This window comes from Neophocaena asiaeorientalis, unplaced genomic scaffold (assembly GCF_003031525.2).
Source record: "Neophocaena asiaeorientalis asiaeorientalis breed wild unplaced genomic scaffold, Neophocaena_asiaeorientalis_V1.1 scaffold78, whole genome shotgun sequence".
Classification (NCBI taxonomy): Eukaryota; Metazoa; Chordata; class Mammalia; order Artiodactyla; family Phocoenidae; genus Neophocaena; species Neophocaena asiaeorientalis.
Genome location: NW_020175018.1, coordinates 10,229,715 through 10,244,394, shown reverse-complemented (window position 1 = coordinate 10,244,394; position 14,680 = coordinate 10,229,715). Strand labels below are relative to the sequence as shown.

The 14,680-nt window shown below is 38.6% G+C and overlaps 1 protein-coding gene across 1 annotated transcript in view; it reads left to right on the top strand.

The window, feature by feature from the left end:
• The window catches only part of SCAI (suppressor of cancer cell invasion), a 134,191-nt gene that overhangs the window by 80,986 nt on the left and 38,525 nt on the right, over positions 1 to 14,680 (top strand). Inside the window, exons 4-6 of the mRNA XM_024762112.1 lie at positions 5,148 to 5,243; positions 5,816 to 5,902; positions 7,107 to 7,205. Coding sequence (XP_024617880.1) covers positions 5,148 to 5,243; positions 5,816 to 5,902; positions 7,107 to 7,205 — 282 coding nt within the window. The remainder of the gene's footprint in view (positions 1 to 5,147; positions 5,244 to 5,815; positions 5,903 to 7,106; positions 7,206 to 14,680) is intronic.

Here is a 14,680-nt window from a genome sequence, read left to right as displayed (position 1 = left end):
AGATGGTCTATTCAGAGTTTAAAACCAGAGTCAAGCTCTGAATAGTAGAGGAATTTATCTAAGACTCTTTATAAAGTACCTTAGTTAATTTTGGACTCTAATCCTATTAGAGTATAATAGCTTCTACGATATGTTTCACTAGAAAAAGGGTGATCATGGGATTTACCCTTTAGGAAGTTTTTTTTTAAAAAAAACTTAAACACTGTTTTGAAAAAGACATTGCTGTCTTTATAGCTGAGTGTTCAGACTGGAATGGTAGATGCACTAAATTCTTTCAACAAAAATTGTATAGAATTTTGTCTACATTGTTCATAGCTATAAATCAGAAAATACTTTATTACAACATACGTTTGGAGCCTTGTTCTAACCCTTTTAGGCCGACCACATTTTATGTGCTTTTAGTCCTCATAGAAAAGTCCCTTCCCCTAGAGCCCTTTCCGCTGAACACCTGAAATTATATAGTCATGAAATAAAATACTGAGTTCTAATTCTGTTTTCTCCCTTAACAAGATGTATCACTGAGGTTTATTAAATTGGTCAGTTTTGGAAATGCAAAGGAACTTGTAGGCAAACGCTTACTTGAAAATTTGCAGAGAGGCTTTACATAGTATCTTTAAAGAAGCACTCAAGGGTTATCAGTTCTCATGAAGTTGATGTTGCTGCCTAATGCTTTTATATAAAATACTGTCTTCCTAGCAGTAGCCACTTGGTAAGAGTCTTAAAGATTCTAACAGCAACTTCAATTTAAAAATAACTGATTAAAAAAAATAAAAATAACTGATTGGAGAAGCAAGAAGAACTAAAAAAAAAAAAATATTCCAGCCAGGACCAGATGGCTTCACAGGTGAATTCTATCAAACATTTAGGGATGAGCTAACACCCATCCTTCTCAAACTCTTCCAAAAAATTGCAGAGAAAGGAACACTGCCAAACTCATTCTGTGAGGCCACCGTCACCCTGATACCAAAACCAGACAAAGATACTACAAAACAAGAAAATTACAGACCAATATCACTGATGAATATAGATGCAAAAATCCTCAACAAAATACTAGCAAACAGACAATAATAAACAAAATGGGACCTTATGAAACTTCAAAGCTTTTGCTAAGCATAAGAAACTATAAACAAGACAAAAAGACAACCCTCAGAATGGGAGAAAATATTTGCAAATGAATCAACAGACAAAGGATTAATCTCCAAAATATATAAACAACTCATGCAGATCAATACTATAAAAACAAACAACCCTATCCAAAAATGGGCAGAAGACCTAATAGACATTTCTCCAAAGAAGACATACAGCCAAAAAGCACATGAAAAGCTGCTCAACATCACTAATTATTAGAGAAATGCAAATCAAAACTACAATGAGGTATCACCTCACACCAGTTAGAATGGGCATCATCAGAAAATCTACAAACAACAAATGCTGGAGAGGGTGTGGAGAAAAGGGAACCCTCTTGCACTGTTGGTGGGAATGTAAATTGATACAGCCTCTCTGGAGAACAGTATGGAAGTTCCTTAAAAAACTAAAAATAGAATTACCATATGATCCAGCAATCCCACTACTGCACATATACCCAGAGAAAACCATAATTCAAAAAGACACATGCACCCCAATGTTCATTGCAGCACTATTTACAATAACCAGGTCATGGAAGTAACCCAAATGCCCATCAACAGACGAATGGATAAAGAAGCAGTGGTACATATATACAATGGAATATTACTCAGCCATAAAAAGGAACGAAACTGGGTCATTTGTTGAGACGTGGATGGATCTAGAGACTGTCATACAGAGTGAAGTAAGTCAGAGAAAAACACATATCGTGTATTAATGTACATATGTGGAACCTAGAAAAATGGTACAGATGAACCGGTTTGCAGGGCAGAAATAGAGATACAGATGTAGAGAACAAATGTATGGACACCAAGTGGGGAAAGCGATCGTGGTGGGGGTGGTGGTGGGATGAATTGGGCGATTGGGATTGACATGTATACACTGATGTGTTAAAATTGATGACTAATAAGAACCTGCTGTATAAAAAAATAAATAAAAACTTAAAAAAAACAAAACTAGTACTAAACTTTCTTTGGGTTATTTGTATGGAAATATGTTAATATAAATGTTTCAGACATACATGAAATTCCTAAAAATCTTATATGTTCTGGTATAATGTTATAAGTCATAATTCTAGTTAGTATTTTTAAATGTATATCTCAGAAATAACTAAAAAAAATAAAAATAAAAATAACTGATTAGCTCTTCCTAATGCACCCTCTCACTAAAGATCCATGGAGACATAAAAAGGATAAAAACTTGCAATAAATTTGGAAACTAGTGTCTGTAGTTAACCTATTTGGTAATCTGAAATGAGTTTCTACTTATTGTAAGGATAATGGAAATAGATTTAAAACTGGAATTGCTAGTTCATTCTTGTATTGTAGTGTCTGAAAATTTTGGGTAGGAAAACCTTTTGCTTTTTTACTCATTGTCTTAACATCTGGTACAGAAATGCACATCTTCTTTTACTCATTAATTCCACTTACAGAAATTTGCCTTTTACTCATATCACATAACTATTCAAGTTTATTAGTATGAAGATGTTTATTGCAGCATTTTTATGACAGGGAAAAACTGGAAGCAATATGAATGTCCATCAGGAGGGGATTGGTTAAGTAGATTGGTTCATTATATACGACACTCTACACAGTAAATATTGATGTAATTCTATATGCATTAAGGAAACCTGATATATTATTAAACTAAAAAGGCATGTTAGAGAAAATTATATATAGTTTGATCCCATTTATATAAAATAATAGATAAACTGACATATATTTAAATATAGAGAGAAAATGCATTTTCAGTGGTGGTTATTTCTGGGAACTAGAAAGGAAAAGCAGTAAGGTGTTTTTTATTTCTTGCTTTATACACTGTATAGTATTTTTGTTTTCTAAGAGACATATTTTCAAAACTGAAAAAGAGGGACTTCCGTGGTGGCGCAGCAGTTAAGAATCCACCTGCCACTGCAGGCAACGTGGGTTCGAGCCCTGGTCTGGCAAGATCCCACATGCCGCGGAGCAACTAAGCTCGTACGCCACAACTACTGAGCCCGTGCACCTAGGGCCCGTGCTCCGCAACAAAGAGAAGCCACAGCAATGAGAAACCTGTGCACCGCGACGAAGAGTAGCCCCCGCTCACTGCAACTAGAGAAAGCCCGTGCCCAGCAATGAAGAGCCAACACAGCCATAAATAAATAAATAAATAAATTTGTTTATTTTTAAACAAATTGAAAAAGAAAGAAAAGCATAAGGTCTCTGCGACAGATTGTTTGTAAAAGTCATTCCCTTCCCCATATCCGTGCCCATGAGTCATCCCCCTCTCACACTGACGCTGGGCTTGGCCATGAGATTTGTTTTGCCTAATGGGACAGTGCAAATATGATGGAAAGTCTTAAAAAGAAACATGCATATCTGAGCTGCCCTCCCTTTTGCTGCTGTTGGGATCCTTGCAACCACCTCATGTAAATGGACCCAAGCTAGCCTGTTAGATGATGAGAAACATGTGACCCAGCACCTTAGCTGCCAGCCAGGCTAAACATTCAAGGGAGGCCATCCACTACTAGTTGTCCACAGTTGCATGAGTGAAATACGAAGTGTACCATGATGTAATCAATGAATATTTATTATTCCTTTATAACACAAATGGCTTTTGAGAGTACAACGCTCTCAAGATTTCATTGACTCTGTCTGTTTGATTCAGGTTAGCTTCCACATACCAATAGCCATGCCCACAATATTTCGAGACACTCCCCTCTCTCTCTTCTAGACTCTTTTACAGGTAACCTTGAGCTTATCAGCCTTCTACAAGACAGCCAAATCCTTAGATTCTTTCCCCAGATCTATTTTGTCCCCCTGAAAGAATGTACTTGGCTCCACTTTCATAAATTTCTTCACAGGCTTTAATGAAGAGGGTTTGCCCTGGGGATGAGACTGTCTAGGTGCTGCTTATAGCTAGCATTTCGCAACTGGGTCTTTTACATTTATGCATTAGAAATTGTTGTATTTTTCAATCTTGAAAGTTCTGGAATTTGTGGATTTCCTCTTTTCCTTTTCAGCCCTGCTCGCAGCTAGTTCTTTTTTGAGTTCATCTCTTTCTCATATTTTGTTACGTGTGCCTAATAGCATACTGTTTCCTGGCTTATTTGTATAAATCCACAAGTTCATTAGTCACATTATCTACTTTCCAAGTTATTGCAGGCAAATGCAGTTTTGCCACTGTATTATATGACAGCCTTCAGTAACAGTTACTTGACACTCAGTCTCAATGCCAGTGTCACATAATGTATTTCTTAGGACAATAACCTACTCCTGGTACCGGTTTCTCTACAGGCTTTTCCTGTAATAACTCTACTGGCTGCTGTAATAACTCCAACATTTTAGTACCTTACTATAGTAGAAATTTATTTCCGGCTCCCATGTTAGCTACAAGTTGTCTGCAGTTCTGAGGCTCCATTAAATGTGCCTTCTGTGTTCCAGCCTGAGGGGCAGCCCTATCTTGGTCTTAGGTCAGAGGGAAAAGTAAAAGTGCTGAACCATGTAATACCTTTTAAATCTTCTTCTCAGACATGTGGTAGATAACTTATATTTCATTGGCCAAAGCAAGTTAAATGGCCAGGGCCAAGGACAAGGATATATAGTTTCACTTACAGGGAGGGGGTAGAATAGTTGAGAACAACAATACCACCTGCACATCCACTTCTAGATTTATTCCCTAAAGCAATGTTTTTCCAAGTGCTGAGTTCTTAGCTGAAGACAAACATGTGGAAGTTATCAGTATACAAGTGAGTATGAATACGAGCACCCAGAAAGAAGGGAGATAGTGCTAGAAACCTCATGGGAGAGACATCTGCAGAGGAGCCTACAAATGAGCTGTCAGAGGTAGGTGAGAAGAACAGGAAAGAATGTGTACTGGACCCCCGTAATAGAACTATTTCTGCTCTAAAAAATGTAACTTTTTTTTTTTTTAAGGAAAGCTTGAATGCAAGTGCTTTAAATCCATCCAGTTTGTATCATCATAAGACTCAGTTTCCAAGTAGCATACGAGTTTTAAAATTAATATATGTTTACTTCTCATTACAGAGATTTGCCACAATATGGGCAGAAGCAGTGGCAGTCTTATTTTGGAAGAACTTTTGATGTTTACACCAAACTCTGGAAGTTCCAGCAGCAGCACCGGTAAAGGATTTTTACAGTTAAAGGAGAGTGAGGGTCCATTTTTTATTAGTAACAGTTTGACTAATATATATCACTGCAGTGCTTTTTATCTCTTAGTGTATCTTAATGTATTTCATCTTTGTGACCCAAATGAAAGCAAACTGATTTTTCCCTATTTGTTTAAGGTTTTCAAATGTAAATACTATTTGATTTTTAAAGACAATATTACCTGAAATGGTGCAGATTAACTCTAATGGATAGGCAGATTCATGGTTTCATTCTAAAAATAGATGTTGTTTTTTGGGCAAAGCTATTTGGGGGGGGGGGGGGGTTGCTTCTAATTTTCATGCATGTAGCTCAAAGAAGTTTGTTTTTATATTTCAACTTACTTTAAATAGACATTTTATAAATGCTTTTTGAATTTAATTGAATGATTATGTTGAAGTCTCATGAAAAATTCATGAATTTCAATTTATGTATTCAAAATTTCATGATGAATTGGGTGATACTTTATCCTATTAAATTAACAGATTTGGTTATTTTTGAAATTTATATTCTCTTATTTCTATTTTCTTATTTCCTATGTAAAACAGACAAGTCTTGGATAATCGGTATGGCTTGAAGCGGTGGCAAATAGGGGAAATTGCTTCTAAGATTGGGCAGCTATACTACCATTATTAGTAAGTGAATCGCAAATGGAAAACATAAAGCATTGTCCTGATTTGAACACAGCATGCAGAAGTATGCATCAATACATACCTGGTAGGAGGGAAAACTGAGGAGTTACAAATGAAATCCTAAAAGTTCAGATCATATTGATCGAGACAGCATTTTTAAATGCCCTTCCATAATCCAAGTGACATTATTTGTTTCAGAGGCTCACCTTCCACACAGTTCGTTTGGTCAGACTCATTTGTAAACTTAAAGGAGTATGATCTTGGTTTTAGATAAAAGATAAATACTAAATGAATTTTATGGTTCTTAATGGCTTCACCTGAATCTTGATACCGTACAGAGACATATCATAACTGGTATGTTTGAAGGAGTGGTTTTCAGGAGGATACCTTAAAGCTCATCCTCATATATGTCTAAAAGGTTACATGAAGTCAATAAAGATACTTTAAATTGTATCCTTAGTGCAATATCATCTATATAGTCCCACCCATGAGTCAAGGAAAGAAGAGAGCTCCTTTTAGGATCTAAATGTCTCATTATCATTAAGTGATACCAGGTGTTTCATAAAAAGGCTTGGACCATTTGTAGTTTAATAGGCCAGAAAATTCCTTCCTTTCCCTGTCTTTTGGCATGCCACCCAGATTCCCATCATTAAAGTCACCTTCCCTGGTAGAATATTTTCTTAAGAAATCCCTTATAACACTACAAATGTTATTGTATGTCAACCATACTCCAATTAAAAAAACAAACTAGAAATGTTAAACAGAAAATCCAACTCACCAGCATCCTATGAAGATTAATATGAATTAGTCCATTTCTGAGTCCTGAGAAAAAACTAAAGAAATGAGCCAAAGGACAAATTACTATATGAATTTGGGGAAGGTCATGAAAGACCTGGTCCCAGGTGGGAAGATTTAACTGAGTGGAAGGCTGTTTAGAGAGGCCCTTTGAAGAATGAGAATAACGTGTACTCTGGGTTGCCATCAAAAAAGGCTTGGGAGCGGCGGGGAGGTGTTTTTTTTTTTTTATTATCGTTACTATTTTTATACATTTTAAGGGTGATATGATTATTGCTTTGCTGACTCAAATTTAGAATAGTTATTCCCATCCCCTGGAGTAGAGGAAGAGAGGAATAATGGAACAAGTATTTATCATGGTGAAGAGTTTGAGGTCCTGTCAAATGTAAAGAGTTTCTTTTTCTTCTCATAGCCTGCGCACATCTGAGACCAGCTATCTGAATGAAGCTTTCTCCTTCTATTCTGCAATCAGACAAAGATCATATTATTCTCAAGTCAATAAAGAGGACAGGTATGCACCTACCATTTTCAGAAAGAAGAAGATAAAGCACTCAGCATTTTTAGTCTGTGGAAATTATGCAGAAAATCACACATTTATTTATAACTTTAATTCATTTAATGGGATTTATTGAGTGCCTGCTATATGCTAGACCTTCTTAAGCATACGGAGATGTGTTACCTAAAAACAGTAAATATTACAGATGTTGTAACAGGTGTCACAGTACCAGGGTAGAGTCAGAGCACAAAGGAAGGGTGGATTATTTCTTTATGAGAGATTGGGGTCACACGAAGTTTCATAGAAAAGAAACAACTCCAAAATGAGGCTTAGCTGATACCTTTGTTCTGTTTAGGCTGTGTCATCTTAGTTCGTATACATTCAAAACCCTGTTGACAACTGTCATATAGGACTAAAGAAAAGGCTGTAATGCTGTTTGAATTTTCTTTTATAAATCCAATACCATTTTGCAGTTGTGTAGCTCCGCTGTTAGGGAAAAAAAATCATGTAGAAGTTATTCATCCCCAACAGTAATCTGTTGAGCACTTATTATGTATCTCGCAGTGTGGTCAATGCTAGGGTGAGAGAAGGAAAATGAAAAGAAGCCGGGCAAGTGTACTCTTTCCCTTTTAATATTTATTTATTTATATTTCTTTATTTTCTTTATCTTTTTGGCTGTGTCAGGTCTTAGTTTCAGCACGCGAGATCTTCATTGAGGCAAGCGGGATCTTTCATTGTGGTGCGCGGGCTCTTCTTGTGGCACGCGGGCTTCTCTCTAGTTGTGGTGTGCGGGTTCCAGGGTGTGTGGGCACTGTAACTGTGGTGCGCGGGCTCCAGAGCACATGGGCTCTGTAGTTCGCAGTGTGCGGGCTCTCTTGTTGAGACGCATGAGCTCAGTAGCTGTGGCACGGGCTTAGTTGCCCCACGGCATGCGGGATCTTGGTTCCCTGGACCAGGGATTGAACCCGTGTCCCCTGCATTGGAAGATGGTTTCTTTACCACTGGACCACCAGGGAAATCCCTTTCTTTTCCTTTTAGATGATTACCTTTTCATGGGTGTCCCAGACATATTTGGAGTACAGGTAGATTCCAGATGAGAAAGTAATTATTGAAGAAATCAGGGATCTGCTGGAGAATTTATTGCTAGCATTCCAGGAATTGTTGGAATATCTGAAAGTTCTTTCTACTCTCAGCAACAGAACTCACAGTTGTTATATAAGTGGAAAGATTATATTCTCTTAGAAATAGAAGAAAACATAGTTTTTACCTATTTTTCTAGAGAACACTTTGTGGTTGGCTACCATAAGCTTTCCAGCTAAACAGCAACATTTTGGAGAAAGCCCCACTCTTGTAAATCCCCTTCATTCCCTTGCAAATCTTGTTCACACTTGTCTAGAGGAGTTTGCTTGAAACAAGTAAGGTGTGTGGATGCTGAAGTCTACATTTTTTCCCCCAAGTCTTTTTGGCCTTACTTCCTCCTTCTATCAGGAAGTTCCATCAATTACTATCCTTTCAGATTTTCTTACGGTTTGCTTCAGATACTTTCACTATAGATGTATTTCCTCCAACTCCCTCTTGTTTTGCATTCATGTTGTACAATTTGTCTCAATTCTTGGTGAGATAAATTATATCCCTAAAAAAATGCAAAAGGGCTATGTAACACTTTATGAGTATGAAAAATACATATAAGCAAAGAACTATTTTAAGCAATAGTAAAATACCTCATATAATTCACTTTTCCGCATTTTCTAATTTGCCAAAAGGGAAATTGGCCTTAGGTCCCTTGGCTTAAAACCCAACAGTCTGACTTATTAAAATCATTTTCTACACTAATAGCAAATACCACATACGAAATGTTTTCCTGTGCTGCCTCCTAGAGCAGGGTAGACGAACAGAGGTGGGATTATTTGGAGCCAGGATGACAAAATCTCTTGCCTTAGGCCACTAACATAGCATCAAATGACAGTCCAGTCTGTGAAATCTCGACTTTGTTCCCTGTACCTTAGGAAAGATTTTGTTCAGTTGGTAAGTTGTTTGTTTCTCAGTTCACCGAGGGCAAGGGGGCCAGTCAAGGTAGCAGTTGGCAGCAGCTGCTAAAATCAACAGCTGGTAGATTAAAACTGAGTAAGAAAGTATTCCACAATTTCACAGTAGCTTTAAAAAGCAAAAATCTCTCCTCCAAAGGCCAAGTTCTCTCTGCATTGTCTCAGTACCTAAGGACTGTGTCAAAGCCAGGAGGAATGGTATGTTCCAACAATTACCAAGGTGACTGCCTATCACCAAACATACACAACTCTCAGCATGTCCTAATTCCATGGCCCATCGTGTTTAGCGGAGAAGACAATAGCACATAATCACTTGTCCTAGAAGCTGCAAACCCTGATTGTTGTAAATGACTAAGGCTGAATCTGGTCAGAGTTAGATCCTGAGAAGGTGAAATTTCCAAGCACACAGAGGCTGGGGGGAGATATTTCAGTTAGCCACCCAGAAAAACAGTTTCTCAGGCAGATGTGTCAAGAGTCGGCGTCTTACAAGTAGTGGTCCTAACAGGTTAGACGAGGCGGCAATTAGGGAGTGCCAGAAGAACTTTGCCAAAGAAAATCATGTCACCTCTAGTGGTGACAGTACTGAAGTTTTTATTTTTTTTTTTGCAGTACGCGGGCCTCTCACTCTTGTGGCCTCTCCTGTTGCGGAGCACGGGCTCCGGACGCACAGGCTCAGCGGCCATGGCTCACGGGCCCAGCCACTCCGCAGCATGTGGGATCTTCCCAGACCGGGGCACGAACCCACGTCCCCTGCATTGGCAGGCGGACTCTCAACCACTGCGCCACCGGGGAAGCCCTGAAGTTTTTATTTTTTATTTTCTTAATTTATTTCTTTTATTTTTGGCTGCATTGGGTCTTGTTGCTGTGCACAGGCTCTCTCTAGTTGCAGTGAGCAGGGGCTACTCTTCGTAGCGGTGCGCAGGCTTCTCATTGCGGTGGCTTCTCCTGTTGCAGAGCATGGGCTCTAGGCACGCGGGCTTCAGTAGTTGTGGCTTGCGGGTTCTAGACTACAGGCTCAGTAGTTGTGATGCACAGGCTTAGTTGCTCCGTGGCATGTGGGATCTTCCCGGACCAGGGCTCAAACCCATGTCCCCTGCATTGGCAGGCGGATTCTTTTTGTTTGTTTGTTAGTTTTGGCTCTACAACAAACTGAATCAGCTATACATATACATATATCCCCATACCTCCTCCCTGTTGTGTGTCCCTCCCACCCTCCCTATCCCACCCGTCTAGGTGGTCACAAAGCACCGAGCTGATCTCCCTGTGCTATATGGCTGCTTCCCACTAGTTATCTATTTTACATTTGGTAGTGTATATGTGTCCATGCCACTCTCTCACTTCGTCCCAGCTTACCCTTCCCCCCTCCCCGTGTCCTCAAGTCCATTCTCTACATCTGCCTCTTTATTTCTGTCCTACACCTAGGTTCTTCAGAACCATTTTTTGTTTTTAGATTCCATATATATGTGTTAGCATACCGTATATGTTTTTCTCTTTCTGACTTACTTCACTCTGTATGACAGACTCTACGTCCATCCACCTCACTACAAATAACTCAATTTTGTTTCTTTTTATGGCTGAGTAATATTCCATTGTATATATGTGCCACATCTTCTTTATCCATTCATCTGTTGATGGACACTTAGGTTGCTTCCAAGTCCTGGCTATTGTAAATAGAGCTCGCAGGTTAGTTCTTAACCACTGTGCCACCAGGGAAGCCCTGAAGTTTTTAATAGTGGAAAATGTGAATCTAAACTTGAAGACCGTGACGCCTCCCAGTCATGAGCTTCACAGGATGACTTCTTCTGCAGCAGGCAGAAGGCTGTGGGTCATCATTCAGGTTTTCAGGCTTGATAGGATAGCCTGTCATGTGTATGAGTGGATAGCAGTTCAACACAGTGGTTTCCAAAGTCAAATGCCTCCTCACTTCTGTATGTGTTTTTAATACAGGGATCTGCAAACTATGGCCTGGTTTTGTACTGTCTGGTAGCTTAGAATCCTTTTTACGTTTTTAAAGGGTTGTGAAAAAAAAGTTAAATATGCTATAGACACCATATTTGGCCTACAATATCTAAAATATTTAATGTCTGGCCATTTATAGAAAGTTTGCCAATCCCTGGTTCAGTATATGTTCATGTAGTCTGTGTTACATGATTGTATAATTTATCATATAGTTTCATAGAACCTGTTTTTTTTTCTCAAAAAATTAATGGAATTGTCTTATTAATATTTTAAGTATGAATTGACATCAACCTCCTACAAATTTTCCTTCCGTTTTGAATTCCACTTCTGACAGTGTGTCAGCCTAGATAATCTAAAATAGTGTCTTCAGAACACCTAGAAGGGGGCTTCCCTGGTGGCGCAGTGGTTGAGAGTCCACCTGCCAATGCAGGGGACACGGGTTCGTGCCCCAGTCCGGGAAGATCCCACATGCTGCGGAGCAGCTGGGCCCGTGAGCCATGGCCGCTGAGCCTGCGCGTCCAAAACACCTAGAAGTACTGGCTAAAAAGGAGCAACCATTGCAGGACTTCCCTGGTGGTGCAGTGGTTAAGAATCCGGCTGCCAGTGCAGGGGACATGGGTTTAATCTGTGGTCTGGGAAGATCCCACATGCCACAGAGCAACTAAGCCTGTGTGCTACAGCTACTGAAGCCTGTGCGCCTAGAGCCCGTGCTCTGCATCAAAGAGTAGCCACTGCAATGAGAAGCCTGTGCATCTCAGCAAAGAGTGGCCCCTGCTCGCCGCAAGTAGAGAAAGCCCACATGCAGCAACGTAAACCCAATGCAGCCAAAAATAAATAAAGAAAATGAATAAATTTGGGGCTTCCCTCATGGTGCAGTGGTTGAGAATCCGCCTGCCGGTGCAGCGGACACGGATTCCATCCCTGGTCCAGGAAGATCCTGCATGCTGCAGAGCAGCTAAGCCCATGCGCCACAACTACTGAGCCTGCTCTCTAGAGCCCGCGAGCCACAACTACTGAAGCCTGCGCACCTAGAGCCCATGCTCCGCAACAAGGGAAGCCACCACAATGAAAAGCCCGCATACCGCAACGAAGAGTAGCCCCCACTCGCTGCAACCAGAGAAAAGCCTGTGCGCAGCAGTGAAGACCCAACGCAGTCAGAAACAATAAATAAATTAAATAAAAATAAAGATTTTAAAATAAATAAATTTAATTTAAAAAAAGGATCAACCATCCCTTTAAATGGAAAGCTTAGCTGTCAAGAACGTGAGGGAAATCCCCAGGTCATTAACCCTCTGATCAGTGCTATCACAGCTTTGCAGGGGCATGGTTGGTTTTGGTGATATAAAGGAACTTCTGAGGATTTCTTCAGGAAGAGGAAAATTGAAACTAAAAGGAAGGGATGATATACAAGGATTCATGAGAAAAAATTATCCCCTTGCTTCCTAAGGAAGCATGGACTTTATAAGACAGTAATCATCTTAATAATGGCTAATTGAGGTTATTAAGATAAAATGGTGCCAAATCCTGGAAAACAACATGAAAGAAGGGAGAAAATAAAGAATTCAACCATACTAGTAAGATCCATTTATTGTTCAGAGGAAGCTTAGAGTAAGTAAAGTTTGCTTATTAAAATATTAAGAAAAATATTTTTAAGGAACATAAGGAGAAGGTGTAAATTCAAAACAGGTAGAAGGGGGAGGAAAGTGAATTATGATCATTACAGTAAAAAGTACGAAAGGAATATATATGAAAAAAAGTATAATTATAGCACGAAATAATAAAGTAGAAACAAGTCCAAGTACATTGGTAATCATAGTCAATGAAAGTGATCTAAACTTCCTAGGGAAAAGTCAGAGATTATCAGTATGCCTTTTTAAGAAAAATTCAGTAATATACTATCTACAAGAGGCCCTCCAAAGATATAAGGTACATAGGAAAAGACAAATGAGACAGATACTAAGGGGAAGAAATGTTGCTCTATTTATGTATACATTATTTATATTTCAGGCAGAAAATATTATTAAGGATGGAGCTTTACTTCATAATGATAAAAGGAACAACTCAGGAAAATAAAAAATTTCTAAACTTGTATATGCCCAGTAATGTAGCATAATAATAAACAAAGCAAAAAGTGGCATATTTTCAGGGAGAAATTGATAAATGGTCACATGTATTGTACATGGAGATTTTTAATATAACATTTAATTATGTGTCAAGAAGATAAGCAACTATAAGATTTGAGTAACATAATTGAAAACTTGTTCTAATGTGCATGAAAGTGCATACGACAATAAGCGAATGCACATAATTTTCAAGCTTATATGAAACTTTCGTGAAGTTGACTTATATTTGCCACAAAAAATGTTTCAATAATTTTTCAAGTATACATTGTCTAACGGTGGTGCAATTCCATTAAAAATTAAGAGCGAGACATAGTTTAACAAAATCATTATGTTAATCAGTAGACACATTTCTAAATTCATGCGTCAAAGAGGAATTTAAAAAATTTTTATTACGGAAAATGTGAAACATATACAAAATATATATTGTAAGGTTTTTTATTTGCAATGCAGGATGTGGAAAACAGGAAGTAGAAATTGAAAATGTCCTGTTTGAATTGATAAGGGATAAATATATATATGTATTTTTGGCTACACTGTGAGGCTTGAGGGATATTAGTTCCCCGACCAGGGATCGAACCCAGGCCCTCAGCAGTGAGAGCTCAGAGTCCTAACCACTGGACCGCCAGGGAATTCCAGATAAGGGATAAATATTAAGGGTCAGGCGTGAAGAGGTGTAATATAGATTGTAAATAGCCTTTAATAAGTTAAGGACGTATGTTGCTATTCCTAGCAATCACGAAAAGAACAGTAATGAAGCAGTATAAGTACGAAGCTGATAGAGGATATAAAATAGAATACTAAAATATATTTGGTTAGCTGAAAAGAAAGCAAGGAGGGAGCAGTAGAGGACCACAAACACAGAAGGGGCAAGTAGAAAACAAATAGCAGGGTGAGAGTTGCAAACTCAGCCAAGGCAACAATAAGGCTAAATGTAAATGGTCTGAGTTCCTGAGTATACAGGGCAGAGATTGTCAAAGTGGATAAAAAAGCAAGGCCTAACTATATACTGTCTACAAAAGATGCGTTACAATGAAAAGACACAGGTACTTGAAAGTAGAGGGATAGAAAAAGATATGGCATACAAATAGTAAGTATAAGAAAACTAGCTTGATTGTATTAACGTTAGAAAAATAAGATTTCAAAGCAAAGACTGATCTTCCTAGAAGTCTTTTTGTCTCATATTTTCCTGACTAGTTGTCTTCTCATCTTTTTTTAATTAAAAATATTTATTTATTTATTTTTGGCTGCGTTGGGTCTTTGTTGCTGCGCACAGCCTTTCTCTAGTTGTGGCGAGCAGGGGCTACTCTTCATTGTGGTGCATGGGCTTCTCATTGCAGTGACTTCTCTTTTTTTTTTTTTTTTT